At 39.3% G+C, this 21005-nt stretch overlaps 2 protein-coding genes across 2 annotated transcripts in view; one reads left to right on the top strand and one right to left on the bottom strand.

Moving 5' to 3' along the window:
* LOC113426308 (uncharacterized) overlaps positions 1–21005 on the bottom strand; it is a 532245-nt gene that overhangs the window by 235774 nt on the left and 275466 nt on the right. The window lies entirely within an intron of this gene.
* On the top strand, positions 11172–19546 carry LOC148131620 (vomeronasal type-2 receptor 26-like). The gene is made up of 3 exons (XM_087953956.1): positions 11172–11246; positions 18094–18220; positions 18645–19546. Exons 1-3 carry the CDS (start codon positions 11175–11177, stop codon positions 19544–19546), a joined length of 1101 nt encoding a protein of 366 aa, XP_087810082.1. The 5' UTR covers positions 11172–11174.

The following is a 21005-nucleotide window of genomic DNA, read 5'->3' as shown; positions in this document are numbered from 1 at the left end:
AGAAACACATTATGAGGTAAAGAAAATTGTAGAATCTAGTTTACATAGGGGTTGCTTATAGTACCTAGAGTGATGCATGGGGTACCCACTATCCGACACTATCTGGGTCAAGATCTGAAATATGAAGGCAGACAGGGTGGTTAAGAAGTTCCATGATGAGTACCCCCAAAAGCCTAAGGGGGTGGAAGAGAGTTTAGTGTGAACCTCCAGGGGATGGAGGGGGAAGTTAGTGTAAACTTTGAGTAACCTCTCTATATTTTATTTCTTTTGCAGAAGGTCCCCTATGTTTAAGGGGGGGCTGCCTGTCAACCCTGAAGCTGACATGACTGAGGCCATTTTGATGCTTCAGTGCTGCCACACAGGAGCTGAGGGATAGGGATAGGAAAATAGAAACAGATGGGGTTTTGTAGCCAAAACAAAATACTTTCTCCTGGAAACCAAGGACATTCCCACTGATGGCTGAAGGGAGGATAAGTGAAGAGTGCTGGGTCTAAAATGGAAGCTTGGGATACCTCATTGCTTACCTCCCTCCATGTGGATGGGGTTTTCCAGAGGACTACATGTTGAATATAGTTTGTCAGCCAGTTACAAAGTCACCTGATGGTGGTGTTATCTCTTCCATGTTTTCAAGAATGTGGGATCAATATTGAACAAAGAGCTGTAAATTCCTGGAGAATGACTGAAACAAGCGTCCCATGAAACCTCTTTCAGACTGTAGTGATGATTTCAAGAGATTGAATTATTCAGAGTACCTCCAATCCAGAATAAGAGCAAGAAAAACATTGAATAAAGGCTCAAATTTTAATATTTTTTTCTATGTTTCTGCAGCTCCATAGGTTCCTGAGGAACTTCCAACATCACAATATTTCCAGAGATGGGATTTCTTTTGATGAAAATGGAGTTCCTGTTGGTGACTTTGATATCCTGCACTGGACATCAGTTTGGAACAAATCAGATGCAGGAGTAAAAATTGGGAGTGTAGGAAGCCAATCCTCCTCAGAAGTCAAGATTTCTGTCAATCAAAGTGCCATCCAATGGCCAACTTTATTTAACAAAGTAATTGAGGCTGCTTGGATTTTGCTCTTCTATTTATCTCCATATGGGTAAATTTTCTGCTCAGAAATAATTCTTATTGAGACCAATTGAGATAATTTCCAACTAAGAAAATTTAAAGATTCATTAATTTATTAGATATCATTTTACATTAGGGGTCTTACAATAATCTATCACACACTGGAACATGCTGCATTATATGGTGGAATTTGGAATCTTACATTATTAAACTGGAATATGTTGCCATAATTTATAGTACATGAAATTATCTTGTTTTCAGTAAGAGAAAATTCAGAATGTCTTTGGAGATTCTCAGTCATCCAGGTCATGGTTGTGCCAAAGGTGGTTTTTCAGGATTTTGTTTTCCCTTGAAGATGTTTCACTTCTCATCCAAGAAGCTTCTTCTGTTCTGATGGATTGGTGGAGGATGGAAGGATTTGGAACTGCTGAAAAGACTGTGTTGCAAACAGGATATAGATTCAGCAATTGCAGGAAAGTTCCACACCCATTTGCACTATTCATGTGATGCTGAGGGCACAGATAAATTCCAAGGGGCCTCAACAACTTTCAGAAAGACTGCAAATGACCAGATAACTGCAAGGAATACAAATCCTTCCATACTCCACCATTCAGTCAGAACTGAAGAAGCTTCTGGAATGAGAAGTGAAACATCTTCAAGGGAAAACAAAGATCAGTTTTTGAAAAAGCACCTTTGGGAGAAAATAGGAAGGGTTTAGCCCACTGAATTGCATAAGAGGAAGATATCATTAAGAATGTGGTGAGGGAAATGAGGGCAGCTAAAAAAAGTCATTTACATATGATGATGCAATGATCAGTCGTAGGAGACAAAGACAGGGACTCTAGAGAAAGCTAGATTTTGGAGGTTTCCTGAGAAAGCAAAGATGTAGAAAAAATATATACAAGTTATAGCATTCTCATACATGCTCTAAGGAGAAACACCTTTTGCAATGGAACTTCTTTCCTTTGGAAAGAAGAATAAGAAAATGAATCTGTTTGGGATCTAAAATGGAGATTGATAGAGGAAAGAGAATGACGCTTCATTTGCCCCTTGCAAATAGAGTAATTAAAGTTCATGCCACTACTTCGTAACATTGCTCAATGTGCTCCTGAGCTTCTGGAAGTTGAATTTCAGTAAACCTTTATAATTCATACGAATCTTTCGATTTATGTGCAAAAGTAAAGGTTCCCCTTGCACATACGAGCTAGTGATTTCTGGCTCTAGGGGATAGTGCTCATCTCCATTTCAAAGCTGAAGAGCCAGCACTGTCAGAAGACGTCTCCGTGGCCATGTGGCAGGCATGAATAAATGCTGAAGGTGCAAAGAATGCTGGCACCTTCCCACCAAAGTGGTCCTTATTTTTCCATTTGCACTTTTGTGTTCTTTCGAACTGCTTGGTTGGCAGAAGCTGGGACGTAATTAGAGCTCACTCCATTACGTGGTGGAAGGGATTCAAACTGCCCAACGGCCAACCTTTCTGATAGACAAGCTCAGCGTCTTAGCCACTGACCCACCACGTCTCTTTATATATTGCCTCTAATTTATATATTGCCCTGATAAATCTTTTGGTTTATGTTTAGACGGTGCCTTATTCAAGATGTACATAAAGTTGCTCCCCAGGTTATACCAAGCTTGTGAGAGAGGGAGCCCCAGTTTGCTGCTACGACTGTTCTCTGTGTATGGAAGGAACATTCTCTGGGCAAGAAGGTACAGTCAGTGGCTTCAAAAACAACAAGGATACAATCAAAATTCTCTATTGCTTTTTTGGGGTATTTGATCAAGAAGCAAGAAAAAACATTACACATCTTGAAGGCATCCACAAACATTTCAATGATTGAGCACTATCTCTGAATTTTGTACGATAATGTGAGCATCAAAATAATCTATTGAGGTGTTACTTTCTTACTTGGTTTTGGGAAAGAGGACAAGTTTTGAGAGGTGATAATCACATTCATCTTCAGCTTTTTAAAAGGCTGTTGGTTATTTTAACTAATGTTGTGTCATATAAATACCCCATGGACAGAAATATTACATTATTCCTTGAAAACAATGCAATAGATTTCTGATGCAGTTTTCATGCTCCTACAGCAGCAGAAACAGAAACACACTAACCAATTTTTTTTCCAGATGCAGCCCATTGTGAAAAGTGTCCAGATGACCAGTATTCCAATAAGAAGAGGGATCAGTGTGTCCCCAAAAGCATAAGCTTCTTATCCTATGAAGAATCATTGGGACTCATCCTGATTTTCTTTGCCATTGCTTTGTCCCTAACCATTGCCTTTATTCTGGGAATCTTCATTAAACACCAAGAAACTCCCATAGTCAAAGCCAACAACCGTGAACTCACCTACGTCCTCCTGGTTTCACTCCTGTTTTCTTTCTTGACCTCCTTTCTATTCATCGGTCGCCCCATGAAAATGACCTGTCTCCTTCGACAAACCATTTTCAGTATTGTTTTCTCTGTCGCCGTATCTTCTTTGCTGTCCAAGACTGTAATGGTGGTGGTGGCCTTCCTTGCTACAAAGCCAGGAAGCAGGATGAGGAAATGGCTGGGGAAGAGTCTGGCCCACTTGATTGTTTTATCGTGCTCGGGTATTCAAGTAGGCATCTGTATGACATGCCTGGGAATCTTTCCCCCGTTCCCAGATTCTGACTTTCGTTCCCAGCCAGAACACATCCTGCTGCAGTGCTACGAAGGTTCAGTGGCCATGTTCTACACTGCCCTTGGCTACATGGGTTTTCTGGCTGCCATCTGTTTCTTGGTGGCATTTCTGGCTCGAAATCTGCCAGGGACCTTCAATGAAGCCAAACTGATCACCTTCAGCATGCTGGTTTTTTGTAGCATTTGGATCTCCTTTGTCCCCACCTACCTGAGCACCAAATGGAAATACATGGTAGCTGTGCAGATCTTCTCCATCCTGGCCTCCAGCCTGGGTTTACTGGGCTGCATTTTTATCCCCAAATGCTACATTATTACACTGAGACCTGACATGAACACCAAGGAACATCTGATGATGAAAACCCATTAAGGCTCCTTGTGTTGGTGTTTATTTTCTGTTCAGTTTACATGCAGTGTAAAATCACATACCTTGAAATAATGTTTTACATGTTGTCGCTTATCTTTCTTCTTTCCATGTGAATTTAAAATTATAATAATTGAGTAATAAAGTTGCTAAAACAATTCAAACTCTTTCAATTAATCATATCCTTCAATTGTTACAATCTGAATTCATGTTAAATCATAACTATCATCAATGACATTAATACAATTTTTGAAACCAGGCCAGATAAACTGTTACCAGAGATGTTCTGATATGGTTTTAGACTTAATTAAAGATTATGGCTAATAATGTGTGTTTTTGTTGCTATATAGGTTGGTATTATGTTTTATTTTCAGGCTTTAAAAAAAATTAATTTCAAAAATATATTTGATTAGTCTCTTCTGGCTGGATAATGTAAGATCACTCATAGATAAATAAATGAGTTAGATAGATGAGAGAGGCTGAGACAGAGAAAAACAGAGAGACAGCTAACATTCTATATATTAAGAACAGATAAAATATCAACATGAACTTTGGAGCAACTTTAATCTTTTTCTCTGAATCAATTAATGAGACAAATTGTTATTTTTGACAATCTTCAATCAAAAGAAAAATGTGTACAACTCTGAATGATTTGAGGGGGAAATCGTGTAGAAACCTGATGTCACAATGAAGGTGTGCTTATGAATATTAAAATTGGTTCCTGTTTTTTTTATCCATGTCCATATCCATATCCATTTCCATATACACATAGTGTGTGTATGGGTGTGTCCTGCCAACTTAGCAATTCAAAAGCATGTAAATGCAAGTAGATAAATAGGTGCCAGTTTAGTGGGAAAGGAACAATGTTCCATGCATCTGTGGTGTATAGTCATGCCAGCCACTTGACCACAGAAGCATCTTCAGATAGAGCTGGCTCTACATTTGTGAATCAAAGATGAGCACCGCCCCTTGGGTTGGTTATGATTGACAGGGGAAATTTTTTTACCTATCTCTACCTAAAAATTTACCTATAAATATATAAATTTGTTTTTGTGCATGTTTCTTTTCGTTGTCTTTTTGTCAGTCAGTCCTTCAGTGTACTGCAGATTAGGAAAGCTATGTCATATAAGTCAGTACTACTTTTATCTAACCTTGTCTTGGTAATGGTCTCTGAATGCAATTACTTCTGCGTACTGCGCTATGTCTCTTTCATTCAGAAAGCACTGGAAAAGCAAAGCCTTCCCAAATGCAATTGCAATATATTTTTATTCACATACTGACCAGTTTTACTCATTAGGCTAAATCAGGATTCTAGATTGTCTGGATTTTGATTTTTGTCATTGTAGTGTCAAACCTACCCTAGCCACTTCTAGGTTATCTGCAAAGGTGAGAAACATTTCCTCCCTCCAATCCTTTACCAAATCAAAGAGTCCAGAGCCCAGCACTCAACAGGAATTAACTCAACAAGAATGAAATGGTATATGGTTTCCTACCTAAACAGAGGGTTGGGCTACAAGACCTCAAAGGTCCCTTCAAACTCTGCTATTCTGTTCTGTTCTATTCTGTTCTGTTCTATTCTATTCTATTCTATTCTATTCTATTCTATTCTATTCTATTCTATTCTATTCTATTCTATTCTATTCTATTCTATTCTATTCTATTCATTCACGTGGTGGTGTTCCATATGCATCATGTCCATCAAAAGATTGCCTCACAATTCCTTTGCAAGAGTCACACACTTTTGGTTCCAAGGTATATGAAGTATGTATGTATGTATGTATGTATGTATGTATGTATGTATGTATGTACAAGATCTGTGAATCTTATATTCCATAGTGAAGCTGCTTGAAGTAAAATGCAGTGGGATTAACTTGGAAACATCCCTACCATCTGTCCTATTCGCTTTGTTTATGACTTCTCTAATAAATTCTTACTTGGGTGGACTTTGTCTCAGAGTGCTAAATTTGGGATGGAGAATTTCGTTGGAATGCTGACATGTGTCCCTAAAATTATAATTTTCTTATCTTATAACAAAATTCTGGGTATCATCCTGACTCTCTTTGTCATTGCTTTATCCATTACCATAACTATTGCCTTTATTCTGGGAATCTTCATTAAATACTGAGAAACTCCTGTAGATAAAGCCAACAATCAGAAACTCACCTACATCCTCCTGGTTTCACTCCTGCTTTCTTTCTTGACCTACCTTCTGTTTATTAGTCACCCCATGGAAATGATCTGTCTCCTTCAACAAACCATTTTTAGTGTTTTTTTCAGTTGCCGTGTCTTCCTTGCTGACCAAGACTGTAATGATGATGGTGGCCTTCCAAAGTACAGAGTCTAATACAATATGAGACTGAAAGTCCATTGTAGTAATAACTGTGGGTATGATTTTGTCATGCCACTTGGGGTTTTCTATCAGTTTTTGGTGACACTTGTCTTCAAACCTGTGTGGAAGCCTCACAGCACAGAGCTCAGCAGTGCATTCTGACAGCTGTCCCATATCTTTGGAGTCCATACTTTGGAGTCTACGTGATGGTGCAATTCAACTAGTGTAACAACCGGTTTGGTGACTGTACATGCTCAAAATGCACACTTTGCACTCATACAAAAGACAATTTTTAGCTATAATACATACCTCTTCTGCAGCCCTGGTGAGTAAAACAGCTGATGCACAGCAAATCACTCTGCCGCACGAATCAGCTGTGCTCAAAAACAAGGAAATAAAGCACAGGCAGGGGTGGGTGGGTGGGGGTCAAATGATCATCGGAACTAGCAGTTCACCCAAACCAGTCTGAACCGGTAGAATCCCACCCTTGAGTCTACACCTTTGGAATCTGAGCTTCAGGTTAATGTTCTCCCTTGAAGCAATTGACTGTCCAGGCAATATATGTAACTAATTAATTTATACTCCATTAAATGATTTTAGAGGATACAATGGAGAGAGGTCTCAAGACGCACACTTACCAGTAGGACTCATACCTGCACATCATATAGCATTGGCCATGGCTCAGCTCATGCTGTTTAGCCATTCACCTTCAGCTATTGTTGGTATTGTACTGATATAGCAGCATCTCTTGGTTCCCTATCTAAGAAACAGAAAATATCACCACATCATGAAGAAGTCAGTAATAAGCTATTTTTCTGATTAATGCACCAGGGAATTCTGACTAGATCTTCTTTGTAACCATGAAGACTGATAGTCATCCACATTTTGAAAGATACAAGACATTTAACAGGGGCCTCCAATAGGTTGCTCGATATATCATGATCTGGAATTAACCATTTTGGAGTATATAACCTTCATTGAGAAAGATGGCCTTATCCACATCAGACAGAATGAGAAAGAAGTATAATGGCCAGAGGTGGTATTCAGCAGATTCTGACCAGTTCTGGAGAACCGGTAGCGGAAATTTTGAGTAATTCGGAAAACGGGAAAATCCCACCTCTGACTGGAGATTTTACAGTATCCTTCCCCTGCCAGGCCAACCAAGCCACGCCCACAGAACCAGTAGTAAAAAAAATTGAATCCCACCACAGATAATGGCCTAGTTCAAGAACATTGAAGTTTTTTTTTCCACATTTTAAGCTTTAGAATCTCAAGAATAAGTTTGCAGACTAAAAAACAATCAAACTTCCCTGAATTGTTCCTTTCTTGATTCTCAAATTAGGATTATTCTCCTGAGTCAAACAAAACTCTTTTCTCCAACTGCCCATTTTTGTGGCAACGTTCATTCCCAATTCCCCTTCACATGTTAAAAATCATGATTATTTATTCTCCTTTGGGATTTCCACCACCACAATTAGTTGCCAATCAATGTGACAACCAATAAGATAGACAGCACCTGATAATCTGATTTGTAACAGCCTCTTTCAGTGATGAGGGCAGAGGTTGGAGTAAAGCTGGACAAATACTATAGCAGTCTAAAAGTTGGAAGATAAAACTTCCAAATTTGGGGGCAAACTGGCCTTCCTCACTGTAATTGTGGTCTTCTGTGATCTCTGAGATTTAACTCTGTACTGAAGAAAGAACTGTAGGAAGGATCTCTTGCAGGATATGTCAAATGTTGCTGCTGCTGCATGTACAGCTTTTTCTGCTTCAGCTTCTGTCTCAAATTCCCTGTGCCAGTATGCTGATGAAATGTCCATTTGAGGTGATAATGGAAGAAAAGGAATGGTTCCATTACTACAAACCAGGAGACTACTGGATTACTGGAATAATGTCTGGAGTCTTAGCTCGATTGTACCAATTTTCTTTCTCCAAGACTCCTACCCACCAATTGAAAAGGTAATTGTCAGCATGTCCAGGATTCTGGTGATTGATTTTACCTGCTCCAATATTTTTTCTAGGAATGATTTCACTTCTCCTATTCCTCACTTTGAGAGAAAAGGAAGCCATTATTGCTCATCCCAATTTCCTTTAGAGCAGGGGTCTTCAAACGTGACAGGTTTAAGACTTGTGGACTTCAACTCCCAGAATTCCTCCTCCAGTCATGTTAGCTCAGGAATTCTGGAAGTCCACAAATCTTAAACTTGCCAAATTTGAAGACCCTTGGTTTAGAGTAAAGGCTCCTGGGGAACTTGATGATTTTGTAAAACCTGAGTTTGCAAAGTTCCTTTTAAGTTCTTCCACAAGTGTCAGCTTCAACACTGACCAACACTGGGCATTGCCAACTCTGTCCCATGATGAATCTTGCCTGGATGGGTTCTGCCTGCTTTCAAAATTATTGCCTTGGGACTATGGAGTCAGCAACTTATTTATTCATATTTATTTTATTTATTTATTAACAATAGTGAAGCAGTAACCCCCAATAAAGTGATTGAATGAATACCTTAGAACAGAGTGAGATCTCTTGTATTTTCTCCCCACTGTTTCTTCCCCTTCCTTATATTTACTCTACAATTCCTACCACCCACCCCACTCTTTCTTTCCACCCTTTAACATTTTTGTGGTTTCCCTGTTCCTTTTGATTTAAATAAAAGGGATACCTTTTAAAAACCAAATTTAAGGAGGGGAGAGACTTTATGTGATAAGTTAATGTTTAGTCACAGAGGAATCACATTAACTGGAGTTAACTGTAGAATATAGGACAATAACTTAAAAGCCATGAATATTCTGCAGCAAATCTCTAGGTCTAAAAAAAGGTCTAATCAAACATTTGAATCCAGCTGTTAGTCATGTCCAGGGTGGAGTAACAGGTAGAAATCAGATAATATAACCACAACATACACAATATACACTTGGTAGCATCCCTTATTAACATTCTGGAGGAGTGGGAAGATTCAGATTTCCCCAAAAGCATTGGGCTAGGAATAGGGGTTGCGAGCTGTGAGCATATCTAGTCTGGTGCCTGGGGGTAAGGGTATGATTTTAATTACATTTTATGGATTGTTGTGAATTGATATGAGTGATATATTAGCTTTGTAAATAGGTAAGTCAATAAAATAAACACTTTAGTTTTGCAAGAGTTTATTCTAAGCAGTTTGATGCAGTTACAATAGTAAGAAACCTTCACACTTTCTTTTTGACTAAAAAGTTACTATTACTATTGTAACTGTTTTCCTTACCTGGCTACTGAACTATAAGTATAATTTTCCTCATTTTTCCCTCCCAAGTCATAATTTGGAGAAATTTATAGGCAGAATCAGTTCTGGTGATTTTGATAGGATTCCTTTGATCCTGACATAATAAGCTTGCTATCTCTCTCTGATATTTCTTTTGGCAAGAAGCTCCTAGTGGTGTGAATTTCTCATAGAAATTTCAAAAATGTCTTATCACCTGGGAAGTCCAAATAAATGGAATAGTTTAATTGAATAATGAGTATCTGATTATCTTTTTGGCATTGCACTATATAGATATAAAGTTAGTGTAAATATGACGTGCTTTCATGAAAGTCCAAACTGAAGATTTATTTATTTATTGGAATTTCTCAAACAAGAACAAGAACAAGAATAAGAGAATAAAAAAACACACTGACAGGTGCACATTTGGTGCACTTATGCATGCCCTCCTCTACTGACCACTTAAATATGACGTTAGGTCCACAGAAGTCGAATCAGGTAGGGCATTCCAGACTTTGACAACCCTATTACAGGAATCATACATTTTTACAGTCAAGTTTAGAAATATTTACATTGAGTTTAAAGTGGTTGTTCATGCGCCCATTATTGCGATTAAAACAGAAAACGTCATTTACAGGTAAAACATGACTACGTATCATTTTTGGATGCAATACTTAGGTCCCACTGCAAGCGACACAGTTCTAAGTTATCCAAACTGAGAATTTCGAGCCTAAGGAATTCTATTGTGTACAGAAGAGTGCAAGACTTTTCTCATGAAGTACTTCTAAACCTGCTCAATTGTACTGATGTCAGATATATGGTGGTGGTTCCAAACAGTTGAACAATACCCTAAAATTGGTCTGGCATAAGTTTTATAAGCTCCAATTAGCAATACAATGTTTCCAGAAAAAAAAGCTTTGCAAAATTAAGTTTACAACTCTTAATGCTTTTTTAGCAACACTGTTACAGTGACCATTGGAGCATAAATTGTAAGAGATAAGTACACCTAGGTCCTTGACAAAGTGAGGGACATTTGCTAGATCAATGCCACCAGCTTATACTTGACATTCAGATTATGTTTACTAATATGTAACACAGAGCATTTATTAATTGAAATTTGAAGTTGCCAAATAGATGACCATTCAGACACATAGTCGTGATCACCTTGCAAAACAACAGAATTATCTGTAGAATAGAATAATTTTATGTCATTGGTAAAAAGAACACAATTGCTTTTAAGTTGATCACATAAATCATTGATATAGAGCAAAAAAAAAAGATGATGAAATTTCTTATGTTGCAGTGAGAACACCTTCTACTACCTTCTGCCCTACTTGTTGGCTGTTCATGAAGTCAACCAGAATTCAAGGCTCTTACCCAACATCACGCTGGGCTACAATATCTATCAGAACTTTTTCAGTGCAAGAATGACATATGAGGCTGTGCTGGATGCACTGTCTAGGGGACAGGAGAATGTCCCAAACTACAGATGTGGAAGACAAAAGAACCTGCTAGCGATGCTTGAAGAGATGGATTCTGAACTCTTTGATCATATTTCCAATGTCTTGAGCATCTATAAAATTCCACAGGTATAAAGCCAAATGAAATTAATTCTATGTTGTAAATTGTTCAGATTTGCCTAGAAGGCAGCACTTGTATATATTTCTCAAAATAAATTGAAACTCAGAGAATAAATATTAGAAGAGCTGAAAGAATTTTTAATTCACAAAGTGTGTGTGTGTGTGTGTACATATGTATATCAGGTAAAGGTAAAGGTTCCCCTCGTACATACGTGCTAGTCGTGTCCAGCTCTAAAGGGCATTGGTCATCTCCGCTACAAAGCTGAAGAGCCAGCGCTGTCCGAAGACGTCTCCATGGTCATATGGCCAGCAAGACTATATTCTGAAGGTGCACGGAACGCTATTACCTTCCCACCAAAGTGGTCCATATTTTTCTACTTGCATTTTTACATGCTTTTGAACTCCTAGGTTAGCAGAAGCTGGACAAGTAGCTCACTAAGTTATGAGGTGCTAGGGATTTGAATGGCCAAACTACCAACCTTTCTGATTGACAAGCACATCATCTTCGCCATTGAGCCACCGCGTCCCCATGTATGTGTGTGTGTATACACACATACATGCACACACACATGCACACAATGTATGTATTATACACATATGCAGACACACACATGTATGTATATGCTACATACACACACACACATATATGTGTATATTCATTGTATATGGGTTTGTGTGTCTGTATATATGCCTATGCACTGTGTGTGTGTGTGTGTGTGTGTTTATATGTAACTTGAGGATCCATTTAATTGAATCACATTAAATAAACATGATCCCTCCCTGATTGGCCCAATGCATTTGTTAATTGAATGCACAGGTTGCTAAATGCTAATAAGGGATCTCAGGGATCTCAGGGTGGGAAAGGCCATGTAGAGCCTAGAGTTGGAAGAGGCCACCCAAAGTCTCCCCTGGTACCTCATGCTCACCTATAATCCCTTGGGGCCCCCATAGATCCTTCCTCCCCACATCCTGCTCTGGGTCTCCATAGGCACTGGGTCTGCTTTGTTAGCCTCCTGGATTCACTTCCTTCCTACATCCCATTGTCCATGGGTTGCTTATATTTTTGAAGAGCTCCAGAAGAGACTGGCCCACTGGAGGAGAAGCTGAAGTGTTTTATTCAAATGGTGACGAAGCTATAAGAATGTGAAATCTAAGAAAAACATTTTCTTAGGGGAGACATGACAGCAGTGTTCCAATATCTCAGGGGCTGCCACAAAGAAGAGCGAGTCAAGCTATTCTCCAAAGCACCTGAGGGCAGGACAAGAAGCAATGGGGGGAATCCAATCAAGGAGAGAAGCAACTTAGAACTAAGGAGAAATTTCCTGACAGTTAGAACAATTAATCAGCGGAACAACTTGCCTCCACAAGATATGAATGAAGACAATGAAATAATATACCAATATTAAACAATTGCTGGGGGGGGGAGAGATATAACAAACTAAATTTCAAGCCCAATGTATGAAACCATCAAATAAGCAATAATAATCTATGAGAAATTAATATGTTTGTCATTTTAAAAAGATATTCCATGAGTGTATAGCAGTATTCCACTTTTGAGAGGCTGCCACAAAGAGGAGGAGGTCAATCTATTTTCCAAAGCACCAGAAGGCAGGACAAGAAACAATGGATGGAAACTAATCAAGGAGGGAAAAAACATGGAATTAAGGAGAAGCTTCCTGACAGTGAGGACAATTAACCACTGGAACAGCTTTGCCTTCAGACATTTTGGGTGCTTCATCACTGGGGTTTTAAAGAGACCGGACAGTCATTTATCTGAAATAGTATTGGGTCTCCTGTTTGAGCAGGGGGTTGGACCAGGGCAGGGCTGTTACTTGATTTCATTGAGGCCCGCATCAGGGTTTTTTTTTTACCTCAGGGGGAGGCATGGCCAAGGTGGGCATGGCCTGCATGATGTCACTTGTGTCAGGGGGCACCTGTGGTGGCCCAAATGCTCTGCCAACGAAAACAGAGCTCCGTTTTCAAATGGGACATCCTCCTGCCAATATGGTGCTCAGGAGAGCCATTCACGGCCCTCTCTAGCTGCATTTTCACTGGCAGAGGCACTGTGGGCCAGTCCTTTGCTATTTCCAGGTTGGCCCCATGGGCCAGATCGAAGCATCAAACAGGCCAGATCCGACCCCCGGGCCTTAAGTTTGACACCCCTAGATTAGGGTCTCCTGCTTGAGCAGGTGGATGGACTGAAAGACTTTCCAGCTCTATTCTGAGTGACTAATTGACTGAGTGGGTGGATGATCCACAGAGTTATAATGTGATCAGATAATTACCCACAGATAATTCAGAGCTCCCTGGTGTCAGGGTTCTGACAAATGCTCTAATTAATTCATAAGCCTCAAGCCAAGTTTCAAAAGAAATCCAATTATTTATTAGGAGCAACATGTTGTCACTTTGCCCAAGTGCAGTTGGCTCTTTCCCACTTAATTTACAGTTTACTATGACCCTGTTTCCCTCCTCCTCCCAGGGTGTGTCATAAATCACATTCTCCAATGAAGCACTTTTGCTGGGCTGTGGAAAACATGCCTCTCTGGTTGGGCTTGGTAACTTGAGACACAATCTGGAGAAAGGTATACATGGAATGTGCTTCTGATCATAGCAACGAACTGCTCTATCAGATCTCCCACCACCTCTTTTTTGCTCTTACTAGAGAGCAAGCCAGGAGTGATACCTGGCTACGAGTTGACATCTGGTTTCAAAGTGAGCATACAAGACAACAGGACAGAACATCAAGAGAACTAACAAAATCCATGCAGTTATCATTTGAAACATCTCTCAGGCCCTTAGATTTACCATCTAACTTTCATAATTAAAACTGTCACAAACTGCCAATACCTTCTCTTTTATCTTAGATCAACTACAGTGTCATCAACCAGATGGCTGAGCAAAATCATCATTTCCCTTTTTCATATTGGATGACCCCAAACCAAGAACCTCCTTACTCAGCGATTGTCCAGCTGCTCCTGCAGTTCCAATGGACATGGATTGGCCTCCTTTCTCAGGAAAACGAAAGAGGAGAAAAATTCAAAAGACGCTTGGAAGTTCTTGCTCTAAAAAATGGGATTTGCATTGTCCACTCAGGAACTGTCCCAGAAGCAAATATGCAGACAAGTGCTGGAGAACCTCTCATGCAAGAAAAAAGGAAAATGTTCTATTCTCTTATCGAGATTCAAATAAAAATTATAGCATGCCAACTGGATGATCAGGCCTCAGGAATGTTAGCAGCAATAATACAAATAATTGATAGGACTAATACGTCCCTGGTGGGAAGGGTGTGGATTGCCACAACTTTGACAGCTTTAAGTGTAAGTGCTTTTGATCTCTGGGTTGATCTCCAAAATAGACATGCTTTGTTTTCCTTCCTCATCCAGAGAAAAAGAAGAACTAAGTATTACGACTTTAAATCTCATATATCTATGGTTGCATTATATGGAAAGGAAGCGTTCCAATGTTCCTATTCAAGTCCTCTGTTATCGAAGAAAGTTTGGAAAAAATGCAGAGAAAAAGAGAATTGGGAATTCCCGCCCCGTGATGTGATTGCAAGAATCCTGTCTCAGGATTCTTCCAGTATTTCCCAAATAATTCAAATTGTGGCCTGGGTCCTCAATGCTGCCTCTTCCTCCCAACGGAGTAAGAAGAAAATGCAAGTTGGATTCCATCAACCACCCCAGATTGTACAGCCATGGCAGGTAAGGCATCTCCTTTGAGGTTCCATTGATTCTCCCCTTCTAATTCTCCAGTATTAAATTAGATGTCAAAAGGGGTGAGATATTCCAAAGAGCAGTTGCCCAGTTAGTGGTATTTGAGAGTGAGTGTCAACCCTGAAGCTGACCTTTCTGAGGCCATTTTGATGCTTCAGGGTTGCCACACTAGAGTTGAAAGATAGGGAAGGAAAATAGAGATAACTGGGGTTTTGTAGCCAAAATAAAATACTTCTCCGACACCCAGGCAGTGCTGGACAGGTTAACTCCCGATCAATCTTTTTTTACGTTTTGGAAGTTTGGCTCGAGACTCATGATTTAAATGGGGGTAACTTCTGGAATCCTGACACTGACATTAAACCGACTTTAAATGTTCATAGGACCAAAGTTCATAGGATCTTTCCCCATAGTGAAAATGATCAAACAAAATACTTTCCCTTGGGAACCAAGGACATTCCCACTGATGGCTGAAGGTAGGATGAGTGAAGAGTGCTGGGCCTAAAATGGAAGCTTGCGATACCTCATTGCTTACTTCCCTCCATGTGGATGGGGTTCCCCAGAGGATTACATGTTGAATATAGTTTGCTAGCCAGTTACAAAGCCACCTGATGGTGGTGTTATCTCTTCCATGTTTTCAAGATAGTGAGATCAATATTGAACAAAGAGCTATAAATTCCTGGAGAATGACTGAAAGAAGCTTCCCATGAAATCTCTTTCAGACTGTAGTGATAATTTCAAGAGGTTGAATTATTCAGAGTCCATTCAATCCAGAATAAGAGCAAGAAAAACATTGAATAAAGGCTCAAATTTTAATATTTTTTTCTATGTTTCTGCAGCTTCATAGGTTCCTGAGGAACTTCCAATATCACAATATTTCCAGAGATGGAATTTCTTTTGATGAAAATGGTGTTCCTGTTGGTGACTTTGATATCCTGCACTGGACATCGGTTTGGAACAAATCAAATGTGGGGGTGAAAATTGGGAGTGTACAAAGACAAGCCTCCTCAGAAGTCAAGATTTCTGTCAATCAAAGTGCCATCCAATGGCCAACTTTATTTAACAAAGTAATTGAGGCTGCTTGGATTTTGCTCTTTTACTTATCTCCATATGTGTAAATTTTCTGCTCAGAAATAATTCTTGTTGAGGCCAATTGAGATAATTTCCAACTAAGAGAACTTAAAGCCTCATTAATTTATTAGATATCATTTTACTTTAGAGGCCTTACAATAATCTATCAAACACTGGAACCTGCCGCATTATATTGTGGAATTTGGAATCTATATTATTAAACTGGAATATGTTGCCATAATTTATAGTACATGAAATTAACTTGTTTTCAGTAAGAGAAAATCCAGAATGCCTATGGAGATTCTCAGTCATCCAGGTAATGGTTGTGCCAAAGGTGTTTTTTCAGAAGGCACCTGGATTTTGTTTTCCCTTGAAGATGTTTCACTTCTCATCCAAGAAGCTTCTTCTGTTCTGACTGAATGGTGGAGGATGGAAGGATTTTGAACTGCTGAAATGACTGTCTTGTAAACAGGATATAGATTCAGCAATTGCAGTAAGGTTCCACACCCATTTGCATATTCACGTGGCTCTGAGGGCACAGATAAATTCCAAGGGACCTCAGCAACTTTCAGAAAGACTGCTAATGACCAGATGACTGCAAAGAATATAAATCCTTCCATATGCCACCATTCAGACAGAACTGAAGAAGCTTCTGGAATGAGAAGTGAAACATCTTCAAGGGAAAACAAAGATCAGTTGTCTTTTGAAAAAGCACCTTTGGGAGAAAATAGGAAGGGTTTAGCCCACTGAATTGCATAAGAGGAAGATATCATTAAGAATGTGGTGAGGGAAATGAGGGCAGCTAAAAAAGCCATTTACATATGATGATACAATGATCAGTTGTAGGAGAGAAAGATAGGGACTCTAGAGAAAGCTTGATTTTGGAGGTTTCCTGAGAAAGCTAAGATGGAGAAAGAATATATACAAGTTATTGTATTCTCATACATGCTCTAAGGAGAAACACCTTTTGCAATGGAACTTCTTTCCTTTCGAAAGAAGAATAAGGCAACCAGTCTGTTTTGGGTTCTTAAGTGGAGATTGATAGAGGAAAGAGAATGACCCTTCATTTGCCCTTTGCAAGTAGAGTAATTATAATAATAATACTTTATTTGGGGTCAGAGATCAAAACACAAGTACAACAAAAGAAGAACATGGGAAAAATAATCATGAACAATTGGTCACCAAAAACTTAACTAAGGGGAATTACAGCATTCTCCTCTGATGGTTACAGCTCTTAAAAAAATTTGGAAGCCAAAGAAGTGATATATGAGGAGCCATCCCCTAGACAATATAAGAACAAATTACTAATATTGGGTCTAGAAGAGTCTGTTTCAAGGAGAGACAGTAACTTAGATCTGCCTGCGTTATACATAGGGCAATATAAAAGGACATGCTCCACAGTTTCAACCTCAGCTCTGTCACAGGGGCATAGCCTCTCGTTAATCGGGAGCCTCTTAAATCGCTCATCCAGTAGTGCTGTGGGCAGAACATTAAAGCGAGCTAGGGAGAAAGCTCTTCTATACTTGGGAATGGTTAGAGTGTAAAAATAGGAAGCAATCCTCAGTCCGTAAAAGTAGAGTAATTAGAGTTCATGCCACTGCTTCTTGACTGATTTTGCTCAATGTGATCCTGACTTTTGGAAGCCAGTTGCTTTCAGTAAACCCTTCTAATTCATACTAATTTTTCAGTTTATGTTTAAAAGTAAAGGTTCCCCTTGCACATACGTGCTAGTTGTTTCCAGTTCTAAGGGGTGGTGCTCATCTCCATTTCAAAGCCGAAGAGCCAACACTGTCCAAAGACATTTCCATGGTCTTGTGGCCAGCATGACTAAACACTGAGGGCACGTGGAACACTGTTACTTTCCCACCAAAGTGGTCCCTATTTTTCTAGTTGCATTTTTACAGGCTTTCAAACTGCTAAGTTGGCAGAAGCTGGGACAAGTAAGGGGAGCTCGCTCCATTACGTGGTGCTAGGGATTCAAACCACCAGCGTCTTAGCCACTGAGCCACCACATCCCTTTATTTGTTGCCACTAAGTTATACATTGCCCTGATTAATATTTTGATTTATGTTTAGACGGTGCCTTATTCAAGATGTACAGAAAGTTGCTCCCCAGGTTATGCCAAGCTTGTGAGAGAGGGAGCCCCAGTTTGCTGCTATGACTGTTCTCTGTGTATGGAAGGAACATTCTCTGGGCAAGAAGGTACAGTCGGTGGCTTCAAAAACAACAAAACATCAGGAGACAATCAAAATTCTCTATTTCTTTTTTTGGGTATTTGATCAAGAAGCAAGAAAAAACATTACACATCTTGAAGCCATCCACAAGCATTTCAGAGATTGAGCACTATCTCCGAATTTTGTATGATGATGCGAGCATTAAAATAATCTATTGAGGTGTTATTTTCTTACTTGGTTTTGGGAAAGAGGACAAGTTTTGAGAGCTGATAATCACATTCATCTTCAGCCTTTTAAAAGGCTGTTGGTTATTTTAACTAATGTTGTGTCATATTAATATCCCTGGGCAGAAATATTATATTATTCCTTGAAAATAAAGTAATTGATTTCTGATGAGGTTTTCATGCTCCTACAGCCGCAGAAACAGATACATGCTAACCATTTTTTTTCAGATGCAGCCCATTGTGAAAAGTGTCCAGAGGACCAGTATTCCAATAAGAAGAGGGATCAGTGTGTCCCCAAAAGCATAAGCTTCTTATCCTATGAAGAATCATTGGGACTCATCCTGGCATTGTTTGCCATTGCTTTGTCCCTAACCACTGCCTTTATTCTGGGAATCTTCATTAAATACCGAGACACTCCCATGGTCAAAGCAAACAACCGTGAACTCACCTACGTCCTCCTGGTTTCACTCCTGTTTTCTTTCTTGACCTCCCTTCTATTCATCGGTCGCCCCATGAAAATGACCTGTCTCCTTCGACAAACCATTTTCAGTATTGTTTTCTCTGTTGCCGTATCTTCTTTGCTGGCCAAGACTGTAATGGTGGTGGTGGCCTTCCTGGCTACAAAGCCAGGAAGCAGGATGAGGAAATGGCTGGGGAAGGGTCTGGCCCACTCGATTGTTTTATCCTGCTCTGGTATTCAAGTAGGCATCTGTATGACATGGCTGGGAATCTTTCCCCCGTTCCCAGATTCTGACTTTCATTCCCAGCCAGAACACATCCTACTGCAGTGCAATGAAGGTTCAGTGGCCATGTTCTACACTGCCCTTGGCTACATGGGTTTTCTGGCTGCCATCTGTTTCTTGGTGGCATTTCTGGCTCGAAATCTGCCAGGGACCTTCAATGAAGCCAAACTGATCACCTTCAGCATGTTGGTTTTTTGTAGCGTTTGGATCTCCTTTGTCCCCACCTACCTGAGCACCAAAGGGAAATACATGGTAGCCGTGCAGATCTTCTCCATCCTGGCCTCCAGCCTGGGTTTACTGGGCTGCATTTTTATCCCCAAATGCTACATTATTACACTGAGACCTGACATGAACACCAAGGAACATCTGATGATGAAAACCCATTAAGGCTCCTTGTGTTGGTGTTTATTTTTGTTCACTATACATGCAGTGTAAAATCACATACCTTGAAATAATGTTTTACATCTTGTCTCTTATCTGTCTTCATTCCATGTGAATTTTGAATTATAATAATTGAGTAGTAAAGTTGCTAAAACAATTCAAACTCTTTTAATTCATCATATCCTTCAATTGTCACAATCTGAATTCAGGTTAAATCATAACTATCATCAATGACATTAATAAAATTTCTGAAACCAGGTGAGATAAACTGTTACCAGAGATGTTCTGATATGATTTTAGACTAAATTAAGGACTATGGCTAATTATGTGCTTTTTTGTTGCTGTACAGGTTGGTGTTTTATTTTCTGGGATGATGTTCTGACTATTAAAAAAAACAGTTAATTTCAAATATATATTTGATTGGTCTCTTCTGGATGGATAATGTAAGATCACTCATAGATAGATAAATGAGTTAGATAGATGAGAGAGGCTGAGAAAAAGAGAGACAGCTAACATTCTATATATTAAGAATAGATTAAATATCAACATGAACATTGAAGCAACTTTAACCATTTTCTCTGAACCAAATAATGAGACTAATTGTTATTTTTGACAGTCTTCAATCAAAAGAAAAATGTGTACAACTCTGAATGATTTTGGGGGGGTAATCATGTAGACACCTGATGTGACAATGAAGGCGTGCTTATGAGTATTAAAATTGGTTCCTGTTTTTTATCCATCTCTATATCCATCTCTATTTCCATATACATATAGTGTGTGCAGTGGTGTGTCCTGCCAACTTAGCAATTCAAAAGCATGTAAATGCAAGTATATAAATAGGTGCCAGTTTAGTGGGAAAGGATACAATGTAAAACCATCCATCTGTGGTGGTAGTCATGTTCTCTGCCACATACTCAAAGCATCTTCTGATAGAGCTGGCTCTTCATTTGTCAGAATCAGATGAATACCCCTTGGGTTGGTCATGATTGTGTGTGTCTTTTGTACCTATTTCTATTCTAAAAGCTATAAATATATAAATTTGTTTTTTGCATGTTTCTTTTGTTGTCTTTTTGTCATCTCAGTCTTTCAGTCATGCCAGCCACAGATTATGGAAGCTATCTTCATATAAGTCTGGTCTACATTTGTATTTAACCTTGTCTTGTAATGGTCTCTGAATGCAATTACTTCTGCCTTCCTGCACTATGTCTCTTTCATTCAGAAAGCACTGGAAAAGCAAAGCCTTCCCAAATGCAATTGCAATATATTTTTATTCACATACTGACCAGTTTTACTCATTAGGCTAAATCAGGATTCTAGATTGTTTGGATTTTGATTTTTTCACTGTAGTGTCAAACCTACCCTAGCCACTTCTAGGTTATCTGCAAAGGTGAGAAACATTTCCTCCCTCCAATCCTTTACCAAATCAAAGAGTCCAGAGCCCAGCACTCAACAGGAATTAACTCAA

The sequence above is a fragment of the Notechis scutatus genome, chromosome 2 (genome assembly GCF_049901735.1).
Source record: "Notechis scutatus isolate UNSWTSFEM ecotype Mainland chromosome 2, rNotScu1.2, whole genome shotgun sequence".
NCBI lineage: Eukaryota > Metazoa > Chordata > Lepidosauria > Squamata > Elapidae > Notechis > Notechis scutatus.
Note: the sequence above shows the minus strand (reverse complement) of the source record. Positions and strands in the feature narration are given on the sequence as shown.

Excerpts from the sequence above, each read along its gene's own strand:
- LOC148131620 (XM_087953956.1), top strand. The coding sequence starts at position 11,175 with ATGCTTGAAGAGATGGATTCTGAACTCTTTGATCATATTTCCAATGTC. Across the intron at positions 11,247-18,093 it reads GCATCTATAAAATTCCACAG|ACGGTGCCTTATTCAAGATG; the intron begins GTATAAAGCCAA and ends ATTTATGTTTAG. Across the intron at positions 18,221-18,644 it reads AACATTCTCTGGGCAAGAAG|ATGCAGCCCATTGTGAAAAG; the intron begins GTACAGTCGGTG and ends ATTTTTTTTCAG.